This window comes from Pleurodeles waltl, chromosome 3_1 (genome assembly GCF_031143425.1).
Source record: "Pleurodeles waltl isolate 20211129_DDA chromosome 3_1, aPleWal1.hap1.20221129, whole genome shotgun sequence".
NCBI lineage: Eukaryota > Metazoa > Chordata > Amphibia > Caudata > Salamandridae > Pleurodeles > Pleurodeles waltl.
In genome coordinates, this window is record NC_090440.1 from 1873348216 (window position 1) to 1873369744 (window position 21529).

The 21529-nt window shown below is 42.0% G+C and overlaps 1 protein-coding gene across 2 annotated transcripts in view; it reads right to left on the bottom strand.

The window, feature by feature from the left end:
* Window positions 1–606: 606 nt before the first annotated feature.
* The window catches only part of CCNYL1 (cyclin Y like 1), a 371242-nt gene continuing 350319 nt past the window's right edge, over window positions 607–21529 (bottom strand). The window contains exon 10 of one of the 2 annotated variants that reach the window (XM_069225961.1): window positions 607–2852. In XM_069225961.1, coding sequence (XP_069082062.1) covers window positions 2736–2852 — 117 coding nt within the window. In that variant the 3' untranslated portion in view covers window positions 607–2735. The remainder of the gene's footprint in view (window positions 2853–21529) is intronic. The other variant, XM_069225962.1, reaches the window with a different exon arrangement.

The window sequence follows — 21529 nt, forward strand, 5'->3', positions numbered from 1 at the left end:
TTAGCTATCAAGTAGTTGAAGGTAGCTATGGTAGTTCTTTGGTTTGCAGAGTATTGCGTTGTGTCTTTAAGGAGAAATGCGTTTGATATCTTACTCTGAATGTTGTGGAAGTGTATGTCTGGATGTGAAGGTCTATGGAACGGGATGGTTGCTAAACGTGAGGTGATTAGGTGGTGTTGGAATGTGTGCGTTTAAGACTGTGGGTGATTGCTGGCTAATACCAGTGGTGTGACTGACCGTTCTCTTGTCGGTCCCACGTTACATTGTACTTAAATGTATTGAAGTTCACACATAGAGGGCAACTATTAGTCTATAGGAAAAGTAACTACTTAATTGCCCCTGCTATGCATTATAGGACTTTGCTGTTGCTTGAAGACTTAAACTAGCAGCTGAGGAAATACATATGAACGATTAAACCTCGGAGAACCATTCTACGCAAAATGTATTTTAAGTCACAAAATGACAGGTCCTATGGGCTTTTAGGAAAGAATATGCATCCATGCAAAACGTGCTCTGGGATTTATGTAATGCCGTGCCCAGATAGGAGTTTACTTTCTACTCAGAAAGAGAAGAAAATGGTTAATAACTGACAAAAACACATATCCCTTTAATTAAAATAGAGTTTATTATTAGCTTTTCTTTTAATATAAACATTAGAGGAAAACAACCCGATGCCCATTACATTGTTTTCAAAGTGATCCAAAATCGGTTAGTGAAGGCTCCACACATTAGGAGCTTGAGGCTTCAGTACTTGAAATACCCAGATCTCATATGTAAAATAGTTAGAAAGAACGTGATCAACAAAAGAGGGCTTCCAAACGACAAACTACTTAATCCCACACCACGTTTGAGACCGTCGGGGTGGACAAGAAGCATTAACAGCATTTGTATTCAAGAAAGCATTTGAAACATTTTTGCTCCAACTGATAATGTTTATGTTTGCTCTCCATCACTTTAGCGGGGGGTGGGGTGGAGCTTTAAAGGAAAAGCGTATTAATGGTGTGTAGAGGATGGAGGAGCATTGGATGCATAACAGACAGAGGGTTAGTTAAGAAACATTGTAATGAACTGAACTTACAGTAAAAACTCAGAAAATTACAAGTAAAAGTCTGCCTGTAGCTTTCAGGATGCTATTTTTGCCTCTTCACATCACAAAGAAGGAGTTATCTTTCTAGTAGGCCTCTGAAAAACGTGTTTTAACGAGTAACACAAGTCGTTTTTGTTATTACTAAATATAAGGGAATATGAGATAAATAGCAGCTCTTATCTCTGGGTTTTAAGAGTTTTAACCAATTGATTTAAATCACATTTTGCATTACTGGTTTCATCTGAAGGACCATCAGTCAAAGCAAAGTTTTCGAATTTACCTATGTCACATCAAACCCCTATGGTACAGGCATCTGTCGCATTATTAGCAAGAACTGAGGTAAAGGTTCTTTCTTGAGAAACTGGTGCAGGAGAATATCTGCCATTAACTACAATTAAAAGTCACTCACTAGAGATATACAAGGCACGATGCCTGCTTCCACTGCTAAAAACATACTGAACGTCAATGACAAATCTTCTGCCTGTTTACTCACATGAGCTCTGCTCTCTGATGCAGATTTCCATTTTTAGACAAACACATTATTTATGTATCAAGGAAAGCTTCATGTGGCTCTTTGCCAGTCTCGACTATTCGGAATGCACCACACTATGAAACCCTCTGCAAACAGACCAGTTAACGGTTCAAGATTGGATGCGTGAAAAATGACATTGCAGTTTCTGGCAGGGTTAGCAGGGAGATATTATAAAAACTCAGCCACGTTCATCACAAGAATGGTGAAACCATGTGTGTGTCTTAATGTAGAGGTCGCTGAGGTTCGCAGTAACCGTTCGCTTGACAGCCTTGTACAAAGCACACAGGTTGCAGCTCTCTATCAGCAGTAGCACGAGCAGCACCATTGTTTAAGATCAGAAATACCAAATGGACCCTATATAAAAATGCTCAACCATGAAGCAATACCAGCAATCTACTTTCTTACCACTCTTCTATGATTCAAAATCCATCATAGATAAACATTTTCATCGAGAGCCTTCGGGCTGCAACTAGATCACCAGTTTCATTTAGCAGCTTTATTAGTAGTCTTTCAAAGACAGGAGAGAACACTCCCAACTTTTTTAATTAAATAAAAAAAAAAATCAATGTTACACTATCAGGTTCAACGTGGCTTACTAAACTGAAGAGCCCCTTACCTTAATGTTAGAACTGCACAGAATCACTGCATGCAGTAAAATTAAAAATAAATTAAAACAAAGATAAAATTTGAAAAGACAAAAGGGATGAAGAGGAAAGAAAAAATTAACTACAATCACATGATTATTGTTTAGGTCCTAAAATGTAAAACTATTCCGTATTAAAAACTCACATAGTTCACATCTATATGCCTACACAGTAAGCAAACATACGAAGGAGGTCGTGGGGTAGATGAAACAACGAATATTTGTTTTAAAATAAATTATTTTGCAGTTCTGAAACTTTAAGGACGAGAGATTGAGGCTGTAATACAGGTTCTTTATTTGCCCCGACAAAACGTGCTCCTTTGGACCAGCGCTCTGTAGGCCAGGCCTCCTTATTTTCTCCTTTGCCCCCTTCTCTTGCTGGAAGACACTGACAGCTGGCTTGTGTGATGCAGGAGGTGGCAGTGTTCTTTAGTTAGATCGGAGTGCTACTCCTGTAGTTCCTGCACCTCCGTTCAGGAAATGATGGCATTAGAGCGGCGAATGCCCACTAAGTTATCAGCGCTGAATGATCTTCTCATAGCAACTTTAGATAAGTCTTTGTATTTATCTTCACAAAGCCTGGAGATAGCCTGTAATAGATTGTAAATGGCAAAGCATTAAAACAATGCACAACGATAGCACTGGTAAAGTAGCATGAAGTCATATATTCAAAAGTAACGGCTTCACTAAATGAGCTCTGATTCTTTCTGGCAAATGTCTGACAACACTTCCACAATTTCAGACTAATATCATCCAATTGCAGGTCTAAGGTGAAGAAAGAGTGAATGATCACTAATCAACTTGTGGCAGTTGTAGCTCATTTGCAGACCTTCCACGGTTCGTTCCAAGCTACCATAAGGTCTGTGCCTATTACAGTCTGAAAATTATAAATATGGTTAGCTTTCTAAACAAGCACTGGCAAAGTCAATAGTCTTGCCTTTAAACTGGGACCACACAGATACTGGCTTTGTCAATGTTTGTATTGGCAAAAAGATAAAAAAATGGAAATTAAATGAAAAACTAGTTCCTTCATGACAGCAGTGGAAACACTGCTGTCAAACCAAAAGAATGGTAAAGCAGCTACTTTCAGTGCAAAACAAAAACAAAAACAAAAATATGCACTGGTGTAGTCGATCTAAAATTCAGTGTACACTTCAAATGATCCCGAATGTTCATTACCGTCCAGTTAGCTGCAATATGCATTTCGGAACAGGCAGGTACACAACCGAAAGCAAGTGTTTTTCAAAGATGATTAAGTTAAGGAGCACATTTCACAAACTCACCGTGGTCCAGTGTGTTTAATTAGTATCTGCAGACCACAGACAAAAGAACACTTGCAACTAATGGTAATTTTAAATTAACTTCTGTGATCCTAGGCACATAGTATGCCAGTTTCTATTCTTAAAAAAAAGTATGTTTTCTGATGTATATCGGATGCCACGAATAGCTTACTTCAAAAGGTGGTCAAAAATATTATGCATTCTTAACATTTTTCTTAATGTTAAGCCAACTGTCTCAAGCTGAACACTGACAAAGCAAAGTAGTGATCTTCAGCAAGAACATCTCTATGGGAATCAAACTGGTGGCCAGCTGAACTAGGCCCCAGACCCACACCCAGAACAGCTGCCAGGAACCTTGGAGTAATCATAAACAGCAAACTTGACAAGACTGCATAAGTCAACGCCATCACTGCATCCTGATTCCACGCCTTGAAGGTGTTGAGGAAGATCTTCAAATGACTCCCCAAGCAGCACAATAAAAATAGTCACTCATGCCCTAGTCACCAGCAAGTTGGACTAAGGGAACACCCTCAACGCCTGGATCCGATCACCAAGCAACTCACTAGAAGACTACAGACCATCCAGAACTCAGCAACCAGACTCATCCTCAACTTCCCACGCAGAATTCACATTACACCAACCTCTGGGAACTACACTGGCTTCCAATACACAAGTGTGCTCAAACCAGATATATATATACATATTTATATACATATATACACACACACATATATATATATACATATATATATACATATATACACACATATATATATATATATACACACATAAATCCCGGAATGCAGGTGCTCAGCACAGTGGTCTTGGACGGGCTCCGAGACGCCCCAAACAGCCTCCAACGCTCCCTTAACATATCAGGAGAACCAGGACACCTCCGATGTGAAAAACCAATTGTTTTTTCACATCGGAGGTGTCCTGGTTCTCCTGGTACGTTAAGGGAGCGTTGGAGGATATATATATATATATATATATATATATATATATATATATATAAATATACACAAAATATATTTTGCGTTTTTGCTTGTTGTGAATAGATCTATGTTTGGTGTTCCGTACTTTTGAAAGTACCTTTGAAGTACTTGGGAGTGAATGTCCCATTAGTGTGTCTGTTGGTGATTTCTACTGAGGAGCTCTGTCAACTGATTGTCTAACCCTGGAATGTATTGAGCTAGTAAATGAATCTGATTGTGAATTTCCCATTTCCAAATAGATTGGGCTAGAAGGGACAGCTGAGATGAATGTGTCCCGCCCTGCTTGTTGAGGTAATACATGGTTGTCATGTTGTCTGTTTTTATGAGAACATTCTTCTGTTTGAGAAGAGGTTGAAATGCTTTTAGTGCAAGGAACACAGCTAATGAATCTAAGTGGTTTATGTGTAGCTGTTTCTGTTTGACATCCCATTGCTCTTGAATGGTCTGATTGTTTAGGTGAGCCCCCCAACCTATCATTGATGCATCTGTTGTAATTATAGTTTAAGGCACAGGGTCTTGAAACGACTGCCTGTTCATTAAATTGCTGCGATTCCACCATTGAAGGGACATATGTGTTCGGCAGTCCAACACTAGATCTTGAAGTTGACCGTGTGCTTGTGGCCACTGTTGTGCAAGGCACTGTTGTGAGGGCCTCATGTTTAATCTTGCATGTGTAACTATTGCTATGCAAGATGTCATCATTCCTAGAATCTTTATGATAAATCTTAGTGTATTGTTGATTTGGCTGTATGAGTGGTATTAAGTTTTGGAAAGCTTGTATCCTTCGCATATTTGGATACGCTAGAGCTAATTTAGTCTTTACAATAGAACCTAGGTACGGATGTACTTGTGCCGGTTAAAGGTGCGACTTTTGGTAGTTTAGAGAGAACCCTAGTGTGTGCAGTTTCTATCACATAACGAGTATGTTTCATGGCATTATATAAGATCGCTTGATTTTATTAGCCAATCGTCTAGATATGGAAAGACATGGATGTGTAGTTTTCTCAAGTAAGCCGCCACTACTGCTAGACACTTTGTGAACACCCTTGGAGAGTTGTTATGCCAAATAGCAACACTTTGAACTGGTAGTGTTTTCCTGCTATGACAAACCTGAGGTATCTTGTGAGCTGGGTGGATGGGTATGTGGAAATACGCATCTTTGATATCTAGAGCAGTCATAAAATCTTGTTTTTGCAGTAGTGGAATAACATCTTGCAGAGTTACCATGTGAAAATGCTCTGACAAGATGCATAGATTGAGGGGCCTGAGGTCCAATATGGGCCTGAGGGTGCCAATGTTTTTGGGAATTAGGAAGTATAGTGAGTATACTCCTGTTCCTTGTTGAGACTGTGGAACTAATTCTATTGCTTGCTTTAACAGTAGAGATTGTACTTCTTGTTGTAACGGAACTGTATGTTCCGGGGACAACTTGTGATATCGCAGTGTAATGTTTGGAAGGGTGGATATTAGTTCTAGGCAATAATCATTTTGGTAATTGATAAAACCCAGTTGTCTGTGGTGATATTTTGCCAATGAGAGTGGAATTGTTGTAGTCTTCCCCCCCACAGGAGATGTGTGGAGTGGAAGGGAAGGAAGGAAGTCACTGTTTAGGCGGTGATGTTGTGTTTAGAGGTTTGGAATTTACCTCTATTTCTTAAGTATTGACCTCTATGGGATCCTCTAAACCCACCTCGTTGATACTGGGTTTGATTTGATTTCTTTGTTTGGTAGGTGGAAGCCTCTGAGGATTGTTGCTTAAAACCTCCTCGGAATTTTGGCCTGCGAAAGGAGCCTCTGATATGGGGTGGTGTATAAAGTGCCTGTTGCTTTCGCAGTATCCGAGTCCTTCCTCAGTTTTTCAATAGTGGTATCCACTTCTGGGCTAAAGAGGTGCTTTTTATCAAAAGGCATATTAAGTACTGCCTGTTAAATTTCTGTTTTAAAACCAGAGGAGCACAGCCATGCATGTCTTCTGATTGTGACAGCACTGTTTATACTCCTTGCAGCTGTATCAGCAGCATCAAGGGCAGATCTTATCTGATTATTGCTAATCGCTTGCCCCTCTTCTACTACTTGTTGTGCCCTTTTTTGGTGCTCTTTTGGGAGATGCTGTACAATATCCTGCATTTCATCCCAATGGGTCCTATCATACCTGGTTAAGAATGCCTGGGAATTTGCAATTCTCCACTGATTTTCTGCTTGTGTAGCAACTCTTTTCCCTGCTGCGTCAAATTTTTGACTCTCTGTATCAGGCGGTGGTGCATCTCCTGAAGACTGACTATTTGTCCTCTTTCTTGCTGCACTGACTACCACTGAGTCAGGAGGGATCTGGTGAGTAATGTAATCTGGATCCGAAGGTGCAGGCTTATACTTTGTATCAATGCTAGGTGTGATAATCCTAGCTTGTACAGGCTCGCTAAAAATGTGGTCTGCGTGTTTAACCATGCCTGGTAACATTGGGAGACACAGGTACCTTGAATGTGTAGAAGACAGTGTATTAAATAAGAAATCTTCTTCTAATGGCTCCAAATGCATGGTTACCCTATGATAAGCTGCTGCCCTGGATATTACTTGGGTGTATGCAGTGGTATCTTCTGGAGTAGAAGGTTTTGATGGGTAAATATCTGGGTCATTATCTAAGGTGGGATCAGGGTTATAGAGATCCCATGGGTCTGCTGTACCTCCTTGTGAATATAAAGAATGTGTTGGAGAAGGCAGTGGTGGTGGGCTGTTGTGAGGTGAGAAAGATAATTGTGGAGATTGAGGAGGAGAAGTGTGGAGAGGTAATGGCGTCTCCTTTTGTTTTTGCACCTTTGCTGGTGGCTGTACAGAGTCCAATTCTTCTTGGAAAGCCAACTTTCTTTTTGTCATTAAAGGAGGTGCAGTGATAATTCTTCCTGTCTCCTTATGGATATGTATTCTGGACACTCTCTCTCTCATCCATAACCTGTAAAATTGGTTCAATTTCAGGCTCTTCCTCAGAAGTCTTATGAGATTCTCTCAATTTTTTTTAAAAGTCCTTCTTCCTCTGTATATGAGAATTTTTTCAGCTCCAAAGTGTGTAGTTTTTTCGGTCCGCAAAAGGTGGTCAAAGGTCTCGGCCCGATGCAGATTGCCGAATTTTCGACTCTGAAGAATGGGCTTTTTTACTGGAGTCGGAAACGGTGCCTTTAACAGGTTTACTCTACTCTGAAGTAGAGGGAGGAGTGGCATTTTTTGGCGCCGATCCCGAAGGACAGGCGCCAACAGTCTTTTTTCGGGCCGAACCATGGCCTTCCGGCAGTGGTGTACCCAAGGCCTTTAAATGTTTTTTGTGCAGGGGTGTAGGGGCAGGCATACTCGCATGCTGGCCAGCTGTGATGGGTCTGTCGTCTTCTGACTCTTGTTTGGAGTCTGTCTCGAATGGAGACTGCTGTCTGCCCTTGCTCTTCTTCCATGATGCCGATATGTTCACTGCTTTTCGACGCCATTTCGAGTCTTCGGGCTCCGCAATGATCGAGGGTCTTCTTTGACCGAAATGATCGACAGGCCTCAAAATCATCCTCCCGATGTTCTGGAGAAAGGCACAAATTACAAACCAAGTGCTGGTCTGTATAGGGGTACTTCGCGTGGCACTGAGGGCAGAATCGGAATGGAGTCTGATCCATCAGGCTTTCCAAGCGGTAGGCCAGAACAGGCCCGAGTTGGGCGCACGCGCCCCAAAGCGGAAAAAATTAAGGTTCCGACGGTTCTACTGGTTCGATGCTAGATGGGAAACGCGATCGAAACAATACCGACAAGTAAGAAGGTTTACTGTGGTTTTCTGAATCAAAATCTCAGAGCGAAAGGAAACACGTCCAAACCTGACCGCAGAAAGAAAACAAACAATGGAGTCAATGCCCATGCGCGATGGAACCGAGAGGAGGAGTCACTCGATCCTGTGACTCCGAAAAGACTTCTTTGAAGAAAAACAACTTGTAACACTCTGAGCCCAGCACTAGATGTTGGAAGGTCTATGCATAGCATGTGCATCTGCAGCTAAACATGCCATTGAACACATATATATATATATATATATATATATATATACACACACACACACACACATCTCTCTGCATGCTACAACTTAGGGCCCACCTACATGAAGAACCCCATCTCTTTCCACCACTCATCTAGACACCTCCGCTCTGCAGGACTCCTTCTCGCCAACATCCCATGTATATACAGAACCAGATCAGAAGGAGGAGCATTCTCTTACAACGCTCCTAAAGCGTGGCACGACCTCCCTCTCCATATCAGAGCTTTCTCCTCTCTTACTGAATTCCACAAAAGGCTGAATACCTTGCTTTTCAATTAACCAACTTGCCGTAGGGCTAGTCACACACACCTACTCAGCACCAGGATATCCTTGCAGGTGATAGTGCGCTTTATAAATACACACAATTCTAAGAACTAACAAAAGAATATAACCCATTTCGGAGCGACTAGGTGAGCAGGAGAGAATCACCAACTTGGGTCAAGGGGAAACCATGTGTTTTGCAGTTGCAAGGCAGCATACTTACAGTGACAGAATAGCATTCTCTGGGTGAAGATGTAAAGCCCGTTTCATGACCATGTATATTGGTTATACTGCAACAAGCTTTACTTATAGGTCCCTTGTACTCATTTCATCATGCTTTGAAGCTAGGAAAGCAGAAATGGCCCTGCTGGGATTCAAACCCATAACCCACAGTTGTGTTAGTGAGAGCTTAGTTCGCTTAACTACGAGAAGCAGACAAACTCAAATCAAGGAGTTAATGAACATCAACAAAGAAGGGTAGAGGGATCCATCTTCGGTTCTAGCACCATCAACAGCACTCTTAGAACAGCAACCGCAGATTCGATCTTGAAACTACAACCTGCACACACGGTTTGCAGCATCACACTTCGCAACCACATCTCCATGATACACACCTTTCCATATAGCCATGAGAGGGTGCACAGTCTGCATTCAAGTGGACATCAACTACATTTATGTAGGAAAACTGTCTAAATTGAATCATAAGCACAACATGCCTACACTCCATACTACACAGCCTTCACTAGGTGTCCATAGCATTACCCAAGGCATGTTGCTTTCATGTATGGTCAACAGTTGTTCATACATAAGTAAATGTGTGGCTATGATGCACCGTAACCTTGCAAGTTAATTTAGTGACTTTTGTTGTTCATCCTGACCAGGACTGGAGCTGTTGCTTGAGAAGGGCTCACACCCCCTCAACCAACAACCCAGTTTCTCACAGGGCACACATAAGAAAGGTGAGAGGAGACGCTGTAAAATCACAAGCGTTCTCCCACAGCGCGAACATACCTGGGCGGTGCCTAGGTGATGACCTGGCCAGAATGAGCCAGTCAGAGGCTGGGCTGGTCAACCCCCTAAATACCTGCTTTGTTCTACCATCATGCAAATAATAATCATCTCGTCTGAGATAAAAACTCCCTCTCTGCCCATAATGGGACAGAGAAAATCCATGCAGAAGGTCAATGGTCAGCAAAGTACTATCTTAAGAACAATTATAAACTGTCTTACTGATGCCATGGGTTTGATTAATAATGACATTGTTTACATGGAAGAAAGGATTAGGGGTCATCCAACATACAGCTGACGAGGTTAGTGAAAACTAACTCACATCCATGAATAGAATGGATGGACTGCTACCAGATACTTTATTGGATGCTGTAATCCCCAAGCCCCATAGAAACCTGTATGTCCTAAATGCCTTACTGAATACTATATCCAAATCACCTCCTCTCCTTGTAAGCTCCCCCAGCTAAAAGGGAGAAATCACATTCTAGAATAACTAGACAAAAAGAGGTACAACTCCCCTCTACGCACTCTACTGGCAAGCCAGTTGGGATGACTTGCACACAACTAAGGAAAAGCTGAAAGTGCCCAATACTCTGATAAAATCTTTGATAATCAAGATCGACTGCCTGGAGAACCTTATTAAGTTTGCCTTAGAGGAAACAAAACGTAAAATTATGAACCTTGAAACTCTTGCATCAAATATGTTGTAGTTAAAAAAAAAAAAAGAAATCATGTAATTGGTCTTACCTCCCATAGTATGTTCCCTTCCAATAATGAACCTCTACTTCTGGGCCCAGAAAATAAAGGTTCAGCAATAGGGGGCAGTTTCAAGTCAGATGTTCCAGGTCGAATACCCACAAGTAGTCCTCAACCCTGTGCAGAGTATGATGCCTCAAAAGGGCGGTGTCAGGAAATACTGCAGCCTTCCTCTTTCACTCTCTCAACCAATGCTATGGAAATGATTATTTTAAAAAAGTGCAGTGTCTCAAACCACAACTTTTGTTATGACTTACAAAACCTTTTGCACCTACCACTAAGGCAATCCCATATGTCATAATTTTGGAGGGTGTTCCCTCGTTAAGTCTTCCCACCACAGAGACTTGGTAGTATCTTAAGAACAAAGTGGTTCACAGGTTGTTGAAAAGAGTTCGAAATGTTCAACACATATAATGAAATTTTGACTGTGAGGAGAGTAAAGTGGGTTGGGATAACAAGGAAGATTGTATTGTTATAAACTTTTGCTGTTCTTGGCCTGTCAGGGTCACTCGGTCAACATTAAATAACACTCAGCCTATGTAGTTCATCAGAGGAGGCAAAACTGATACTATTTCCATGGGCTTTCTACAAACCTGAGCTACTTGTTACCAGTAAGCCAACCAAACATCTAAACGTAAGATGATCTCCTCATGAGCTAGGATCTTCTGTATGCATGAGCAATAGGTTTGCCCCTGTGGATACTTTAGAGGCAGTAGAATGACTCCCTGGCACAGGAAAATCAATCTTATCTTGTCCTCTTGCTGTAGAGAATAATTTGGAGACGGATGATTTTACCATTAGTGGCTCAGGCTCTTGTATTGCTTCCCCTGTTATCGACCATGTTAAGGTTCCGTTCTTATCAAGGAATACTGCAGGTTTAGCAAATAAGCTGCTGTCCATTGAATGAAAGAAATGCATTGTAAATATATATATATATATATATATATATATATATATATATATATATATATATCGTTTTTTCAGAAAACCTGGATGACCGTGAGATTGATATGGAAGGCTTTTTATCCTATGTCACTCCTGCCATTCCTTCCTCCTCTGGCAGATAAGGAGTGTCTTCTTATTTTATTCTTGGTCCTTTTTCCTTCCAAATTAAACAAGCATTTGCAATGCAACGGGTCTTGCATTACGTCGAGTTAGAGATATTAGCAGTGTTAACTCCTAACCGGACTTTTCTTGCCACATTAAAAGGAAAAACAAAATATATATAATAATTTTTTTAGCGTAATTGTGCTACGAAATAAACAGAAAAAGTAGTCCAGAAACCATACAGAAAACATGGAGCCTCGTATGTGTCTAGTAGTTTACAGGTGCTCCCGAAGAGGGCTAAACACCGGAAAAGACTTGACTTATTCATGCCTTTTACGAATGAAAACAATCAGATTTTAAAAGGCAAGCCCACGAACCAATGAAAGTGACTGACGTAACATGGGCATGGTTCAAATCCCCCTAAAGAGAGATTGGAAGAGGGACGGAGCGCTTTGCGCTCGCCCCTAAAAAGGTGCTCATGGGTTCAATCTATTATAAATTTGTATTATTGTCTATGGAGGACAACCCTGATATTTTAGTTATACATTATTACAATAATGAATTTTATTTCAGCTGCTCAGGGATAATTGCTGATCTGGAGAATGATATAGACGCCTTCCTCAAGTCTAGCTATAGTGAAATCTTTATAATCTGGACGGGGGTGTTTAACTCTACCAAATTTTGTCATCCCCCCCCCCCAAAAGAGGTTTGTGGACTTGCAAGGGGAGGGTCTTGATCATTGTATGCATAATCCATATGGCAAGACACTGAACATTATGATGATTAGATATAATTTTTTAATGGCTAACACACATGATACATGGAAAGATATATTGCTTCCTTCCTTTACTAGAAGGGGTGCTATGAGCACAACTTGATAACTTCATTTACATATAATACCTCTAGAGTTCAGTTTAAAAAAAAAAAAATAATACTCTCTGAGTGACCATAATCCCTTGCTCTTAACTCTTTCAATGTATTTTCAGAAGAACAACAAACATTTAAGTCTCAAATGTGGCTGTGGAAGGGCAGAGCTAGATAAGAATGACATGGTCTGGTGTGGATCCCTCTGTTTTCACAGTCACTAATGGAAATAGTTGTGATGTTATGACTTGTTTGAACGAGAAAGCTAATCCTGAACAATTTATTTTGTTCATGAAACCATTTCAAAATAAATTTAATTTGATGAGAAAAGGAGCGCAATATTACACTCGACACCTCTAAAGTACATGGCTACCCTACGGACCTTCCATTGCTAATTGTCATGCCCGTTGTATAGTCCCCCTTGATTAAAAGCGCAATACTCAAATAGGTATGTCTTCAACTGTTTCCTAAAACTGAGTTCCTCCTTGATCTTTCAGACTCATAATGGCAGCGTGTTTAAGAGTCTGGGTGCCAAGTAGGCGAACAAGCGTTCACCGCTCCATACTTTCTTGAGCATAGGCACTGTAAAAAGTCTCTGGTTAGCAGATCGTAAAGATCTTTTGGGACTGTAAGGGCTTAACAGCCGCTATAGCAGTTGTGGGCCTTTGTTAAGCATAGCTCAATGGGCTATGCAAAGGAATCCAAATTGTACTCTTTAGGACACTGGCAGCCAATGAAGGGACACAAGAGTGGAGGTGACAGAATTGTGCTATGGGATTTTTAGTAGAATGCGTGCTGCTGCATTTTGGACCACTTGGAGTCTTTTGACCACAAAAAAAGGATTGCCAAGACAAAGCAATTTCCCATAGTCCATACAGGAGAATACAGGTCCCTGGACTACTATTCTGCAGGTGGCAGAAGGTAGCCAGCTTAGAACCTTCCTAAGAGTACTGAGCAGGCCAAAGCAGCTGACAGCTTGTTTTCTCATTTAGTGAAGTTACTATTGATCCAAAAGCCGAGATTTTTTATCCCTGTTTTTCAGAGGGGATGGTCTCCTAGGGAGTTAGGCCAGTGTAGTTCAGTCCAACAGGAGGGGTTATTGCCTACTACCAGTACCTCGGTTTCACCCCCATTTACTTTCAAACTATTACTAGACATCCAGTCAGTAACTTGTTTTAAGCAAGTATTTAGCTGCTTGAAGAGTGCTGCTGTGTCCAGGGTAAGTGAGATGATTTGTGTGTTATTGGTGTATGACACCATAAAAAAACCATACCGATTTATAATATCTGCAAACGGGCAAGCGAAGATTACAGTGTAGAGCTCAATATAGAGCCCTGTGGCACTCCATATTCCAATACCTGTAAGTCTGAGCAGAATGATTCCTTGAAGACTTGGAAGCTTTTGTTAAGAAATGAGGCACTTAAAAGCAGTTCCCATTACACAAACTTCTTCCAGTCTCTGGATTAGTATTGTGTGGGACACACTATCGAAGGCAGGGATTAAGTCCAGTAATATAACAACAGCAGAGATGCCTTGATTTTGAATTTTGTTTAGCTCTTCTGTAACAGCAGAGCTGTTTCTATACTACTTTCAGCCCGGAAGCCAGTTTGAGTGGGGGTGTAAGATTCCCTGATCCTCCAAAAATGACAAGAGATTTTTATTGACAATTTTCTCAGCAATTTTAGTGACACCTGGGAGCAAAGAAATAGGTTTATTGTTTTCTGCTTGGGAGGGTATAAAGATGGATTCTTTAAGAGTGTTTTTAAACATGTGTGTTTTCAAGCAGATGGCACCACACCACTTCCAGAGAGACGTTGAGCATGTTAGCTAGGATAAAAAAAAATATATATATATATGGAAAATGTCACTTACTCAGTGTACATCTGTTCGTGGCATGAGACGCTGCAGATTCACATGCTGTGCATATCCCGCCATCTATTGTTGGGCTCGGAGTGTTACAAGTTGTTTTTCTTCGAAGAAGTCTTTTCGAGTCACGAGATCGAGGGACTCCTCCCATTTCGGCTCCATTGCGCATGGGCGTCGACTCCATCTTAGATTGTTTTCCCCGCAGAGGGTGAGGTAGGAGTTGTGTATATAGTAATAGTGCCCATGCAATGGAGTAAGTATGTATGTACATAATGTGACAAAGTATTATATTTACAAATTTACAAATGTACAAGTTTAATTTTAATCAACTTCTAACGGCTACAGGCTCCCGGGGAGGTGGGAGGGCGCATGTGAATCTGCAGCGTCTCATGCCACGAACAGATGTACACTGGGTAAGTGACATTTTCCGTTCTATGGCATGTGTAGCTGCAGATACACATGCTGTGCATAGACTAGTAAGCAGTTATCTCCCCAAAAGCGATGGTTTAGCCTGTAGGAGTTGAAGTTGTCTGAAATAATGTTCTTAGTACTGCTTGTCCTACTGTGGCTTGTGTTGTTAACACATCCACGCAGTAATGTTTAGTGAATGTATGAGGCGTAGACCATGTGGCTGCCTTACAGATTTCTGTCATTGGTATATTTCCTAGAAAGGCCATTGTGGCGCCTTTCTTTCTAGTGGAGTGTGCCTTCGGTGTAATAGGCAGTTCTCTCTTAGCTTTAACATAACAGGTTTGAATACATTTAACTATCCATCTGGCAATGCCTTGTTTGGATATTGGATTTCCTGTATGAGGTTATTGGTAAGCTACAAACAATTGTTTTGTCTTGCGAAACTGTTTGGTTCTATCAATGTAGTACATTAGAGCTCTTTTTATGTCTAATGTATGTAATGCTCTTTCAGCTACAGAGTCTCGTTGTGGAAAAAACACTGGGAGTTCCACAGTTTGGTTTAAGTGGAACGGTGATATAACTTTTGGCAAACATTTTGAATTTGTGCGTAGAACCACTTTATGTTTGTGTATTTGTATAAAGGGTTCTTGTATGGTAAAGGCTTGTATTTCACTCACTCTTCTGAGGGATGTGATAGCTATTAGAAAGGCTACTTTCCAAGTTAAGTATTGCATTTCACAAGAGTGCATGGGTTCGAATGGTGGACCCATGAGTCACGTTAATACAATATTGAGGTTCCACGAAGGAACTGGTGTTGTTCTTGGTGGAATTATCCTTTTTAGACCCTCCATAAATGCTTTTATGACTGGGATTCTAAATAGTGAAGTTGAATGTGTAATTTGCAGATATGCTGAAATTGCTGTGAGATGTATTTTAATGGACAAAAAAGCTAAGTTAGATTTTTGTATGTGTAGAAAGTAGCTTACAATGTCTTTTGCGGACGCGTGTAATGGTTGAATTTGATTATTTTGACAGTAATAAACAAATCGTTTCCATTTATTTGCGTAGCAATGTCTTGTAGTAGGTTTTCTAGCCTGTTTGATGACCTCCATACATTCTTGTCTAAGGTCTAGGTGTCCGAATTCTAAGACTTCAGGAGCCAGATCGCTAGATTGAGCGATGCTGGATTCGGGTGTCTGATCCACTGTTTGTGTTGAGTTAACAGATCTGGTCTGTTTGGTAGTTTGATATGAGGCACTACTGACAGGTCTAGTAATGTTGTGTACCAAGGTTGTCGTGCCCAAGTTGGTGCTATTAGTATTAGTTTGAGTTTGTTTTGACTCAATTTGTTTACAAGATACGGAAAGAGGGGGAGAGGGGAAAAAGCGTATGCAAATATCCCTGACCAAGTCATCCATAACGCATTGCCTTTGGAGTGAGGCTGTGGGTACCTGGATGCGAAGTTTTAGCATTTTGTGTTTTCTTTTGTTGCGAATAGGTCTATTTGCGGTGTTCCCCACTTTTGGAAGTAGGTTTGCAGTATCTGTGGATGAATCTCCCATTCGTGGATCTGTCGGTGATATCGACAAATTGTCGGCCAATTGGTTTTGAATTCCTGGGATGTATTGCGCTATTAGGCGAATGTGATTGTGAATCGCCCAATGCCAAATCTTCTGTGCTAAGAGACACAGTTGTGATGAGTGTGTGCCTCCCTGTTTAAGTAATACATTGTTGTCATGTTGTCTGTTTTGACAAGAATGTGTTTGTGGGTTATTAGCGGTTGAAATGCTTTTAACGCTAGAAACACTGCTAGTAGTTCTAGCTGATTTATGTGAAGTTGTTTCTGCTGAATGTCCCATTGTCCCTGGATGCTGTGTTGGTTGAGATGTGCTCCCCACCCTACCATGGAAGCATCTGTTGTGATTACGTATTGAGGCACTGGGTCTTGGAAAGGCCGCCCCTGGTTTAAATTTACAGGATTCCACCATTGAAGCGAGGTGTGTGTTTGGCAGTCTATCAACACTAGATCTTGAAGTTGACCCTGTGCTTGTGTCCATTGTGTTGCTAGGCACTGTTGAAAGGGCCGCATGTGTAATCTTGCGTTTGGGACAATGGCTATGCATGAGGGCATCATGCCTAGTAGTTTCATCACTAGTTTTACCTGATACTTTTGTTTTGGGTGCATGCTTATATTACGTTTTGGAATGCTTGTACCCTTTGTGGACTTTGGAGTGGCAATCCCTTTTTTTGTGTTGATTGTTGCTCCTAAGTATTGTTGTATTTGACACGGCTGTAAGTGTGCTTTTTGGTAGTTTAGTGAGAACCCTAGTTTGTGAAGGGTTTCTATAACGTTTTTTGTGTGGTGAAGACACGGTTTCTGGGTGTTGGTTTTGATTAACCAATCGTCTAATACAGGAATACAGTATGTGCTGTCTTCTGATATGTGCCGCTACTACTGCAAGGCATTTTGTAAATACCCTTGGTGCTGTTGTTATTCCGAATGGTAACACTTTGAACTGGTAATGTACTCCTTGGATTACAAACCTTAAGTATTTCCTGTGTGAAGGATGTATGGGTATATGGAAGTACGCATCTTTGAGAACTTATGTCGTCATGTAGTCTTGTTGTTTGAGCAAGGGAATTACGTCTTGAAGTGTCACCATGTGAAAGTGATCTGATTTGATGTAAAGATTTAGTGTTCTGAGATCTAATATAGGTCTTAGAGTTTTGTCCTTTTTGGGTATGAGAAAGTACAGGGAGTAAACCCCTGTCCCTTTTTGATGATTGGGTAACTAGTTCTATTGCATCTTTTTGTAACAAGGCTTGGACTTCTATCTCTAATAGATCCATGTGTTGTTTGGACATGTTGTGTGTTTTTGGCGGCACATTTGGTGGTAATTGTAGGAATTCTATGCAATAGCCATGTGGGATGATGGCTAGGACCCACGAGTCCGTTGTTATTTCCTCCCAATTTTATTAAAAATCTGTTAGTCTCCCCCCCCACTGGTGTTACGTGTTGGGGATTTGTGACACTGAAGTCACTGTTTGTTTTGAGGGGTCTTGGGACTTTGGAACTTCCCTCTAGTCTTAGGGAACTGTCCCCCTCTGTATTGTCCTTGAAAGCCTCCTCTCTGATACTGGCTTTGGTATGTGGGCCTGGTTTGTGAAGTTGAGGGTTCTGTGGTTTGAGCCTGAAACCCCCCTCTAAATTGTGTCTTCCTAAAAGTGCCTCTGCTCTGTGGGGAGTAGAGCGCGCCCATGGCCTTGGCCGTATCTGTATCTTTTTTCAACTTCTCGATAGCAGTGTCCACTTCCGGCCCAAACAACTACTGTCCATTAAAAGGCATATTAAGCACAGCCTGTTGGATTTCGGGCTTGAATCCTGAGGTGCGTAGCCATGCATGTCTCCGAATTGTCACCGCTGTATTTAAATTTCTTGCAGCTGTGTCTGCTGCGTCCATTGCTGAACGTATCTGGTTATTTGAGATACTTTGGCCCTCTTCTACCACCTGTTGTGCACGTTTTTGGAATTATTTGGGTAGATGTTCAATAAAGTGCTGCATTTCATCCCAGTGGGCTCTGTCATATCTTGACAGCAGAGCCTGTGAATTCGCGATGCGCCATTGATTGGCTGCTTGTGCTGCCACTCTTTTTCCCGCTGCGTCGAACTTGCGACTTTCTTTGTCGGGTGGTGGTGCATCCCCGGAGGTGTGTGAATTCGCCCTTTTACGTGCTGCACCAACTACTACTGAGTCCGGTGTCAGTTGCTGCGTAATGTACATAGGGTCTGTTGGTGGAGGCTTGTACTTTTTCTCCACTCTGGGAGTAATGGCCCTGTCTTTAACGGGTTCTTGAAATATTTGCTTTGCGTGTTTCAACATTCCCGGTAGCATTGGAAGACTCTGGTACTGACTATGTGTGGACGACAGAGTATTAAATAAAAAGTCATCTTCAATAGGTTCAGCGTGTAGAGTCACGTTGTGAAAAGCAGCTGCTCTGGACACCACCTGCGTGTAAGCCGTACTGTCTTCAGGTGGTGATGGTCTTGCTGGGTAACAGTCAGGACTGTTATCTGACACAGGCGCATCATAAAGATCCCATGCATCTGGGTCATCTTGGCTCATGCTTGCGTGTGTTGAAGACTGCACCATAGGTGGGCTAGCGATTGGTGATGATTGCGGTGAGCGCTGAGGTGATGGTGGCGGAGTTACTTGTTTTGCCACCTTTGCTTGTGGTGGTTTATCCTTCTCTTTTTCCTTTTCATCCTTATAGGAGGGAGAGTTCTTATTTTCCCTGTCTCCTTTTGGATATGGAGCCTTCTCTGTGTATAATCTGGCTCCCCTGCCTCTAGCTCCTGTCCGAATTTATGGCTTTGCATTTGTGTGGAAAGCCCTTGCTCCTCGGTGTAGGAACTTGTTTTCGGCTCTGAAGCCGGATGTTTCGGGATCCTTTTTCACTGTCTTTTTCGGCTCCGAAGCCACTTTTTTGTGTTTCGGTGTTCCGATCTCTCGGTGCCGAGTCATCTCGGTGCCGGTATCTCGATGTCGAGATTGTTCTGACCCGGTGTCTCGGGGACGAGTCTTTTCTGTGCCGGTATCTCGACCGGAGTCGGATGACTTCGACACATGTGTGCCCTTTTTCGGTGCCGATGGACGGTCACCGATTTTTTGGGATAAGCCATGGCCTGCCGGCGGTGGCGTCCCCTGGGCTCTGATGATTTTAACATGAGTTTTGGCCGGGGTTGTTTTACTCATGGTTTTCGGCGTCTGTTCTGTTTCGGCCTCGTCCGAGTCAGCAATGGAGAAGGTTTCTTCTTCCTCCAAGTCTTGGTGTCCTGACGGCGCCGAGGCCATTTGAAGTCTTCTCGCTCTTCGGCCCCTCAGCGTTTTCCTTGATCGAAACGCTGGACAGGCCTCACAGGTATCCTCTTTGTGTTCGGGAGACAAACACAAATTACAGACCAAATGTTGATCTGTGTAAGGATACTTGTTGTGGCATTCGGGGCAGAAGCGGAATGGGGTCCGTTCCAATAGTCTTGTAGACGCACATGGTCGGGCCGACCAGGCTCCCCCGGGGAATCGAAACCCAGAAGGGCCACCGGAGCTCTTCAAAATTCGGTGTCGATCTGTGATAACTAACCCGATACCGAACGCAAACAATACCGTCAAATTTTTCCGATATCTAACTAACTTTCCGAACCGAAACACGGAGCGCAGAGGAACACGTCCGAACCAGATGGCGGAAAGAAAACAATCTAAGATGGAGTCGACGCCCATGCGCAATGGAGCCGAAATGGGAGGAGTTCCTCGATCTCGTGACTCGAAAAGACTTCTTCGAAGAAAAACAACTTGTAACACTCCGAGCCCAACACTTGATGGCGGGATATGCACAGCATGTGTATCTGCAGCTACACATGCCATCGAACATATATATATATATTTCTGTCTTTCATGAGAATGTTGAGTGGCTGAGTCTAAAAGGGATCCTGATTTGATTGAAGTGAAAATTTCTTCAGTGTCTTCAATTCTGATCTCCAGGAAAACTAAAAACTTCTTCTTAGCTATCCCATGTAAGTGCATCTTTTTGTGGCTATACTTGGGGGCCGTTCCTTAGGCAGAGTGGCATACATATAGGGAGTGCAGAATTATTAGGCAAGTTGTATTTTTGAGGATTAATTTTATTATTGAACAACAACCATGTTCTCAATGAACCCAAAAAACTCATTAATATCAAAGCTGAATATTTTTTGAAGTAGTTTTTAGTTTGTTTTTAGTTTTAGCTATGTTAGGGGGATATCTGTGTGTGCAGGTGACTATTACTGTGCATAATTATTAGGCAACTCAACAAAAAAAAATATATACCCATTTCAATTATTTATTATTACCAGTGAAACCAATATAACATCTCAACATTCACAAATATACATTTCTGACATTCAAAAACAAAACAAAAACAAATCAGTGACCAATATAGCCACCTTTCTTTGCAAGGACACTCAAAAGCCTGCCATCCATGGATTCTGTCAGTGTTTTGATCTGTTCACCATCAACATTGCGTGCAGCAGCAACCACAGCCTCCCAGACACTGTTCAGAGAGGTGTACTGTTTTCCCTCCTTGTAAATCTCACATTTGATGATGGACCACAGGTTCTCAATGGGGTTCAGATCAGGTGAACAAGGAGGCCATGTCATTAGATTTCCTTCTTTTATACGCTTTCTTGCCAGCCACGCTGTGGAGTACTTGGACGCGTGTGATGGAGCATTGTCCTGCATGAAAATCATGTTTTTCTTGAAGGATGCAGACTTCTTCCTGTACCACTGCTTGAAGAAGGTGTCTTCCAGGAACTGGCAGTAGGACTGGGAGTTGAGCTTGACTCCATCCTCAACCCGAAAAGGCCCCACAAGCTCATCTTTGATGATACCAGCCCAAACCAGTACTCCACCTCCACCTTGCTGGCGTCTGAGTCGGACTGAAGCTCTCTGCCCTTTACCAATCCAGCCACGGGCCCATCCATCTGGCCCATCAAGACTCACTCTCATTTCATCAGTCCATAAAACCTTAGAAAAATCAGTCTTGAGATATTTCTTGGCCCAGTCTTGACGTTTCAGCTTGTGTGTCTTGTTCAGTGGTGGTCGTCTTTCAGCCTTTCTTACCTCGGCCATGTCTCTGAGTATTGCACACCTTGTGCTTTTGGGCACTCCAGTGATGTTGCAGCTCTGAAA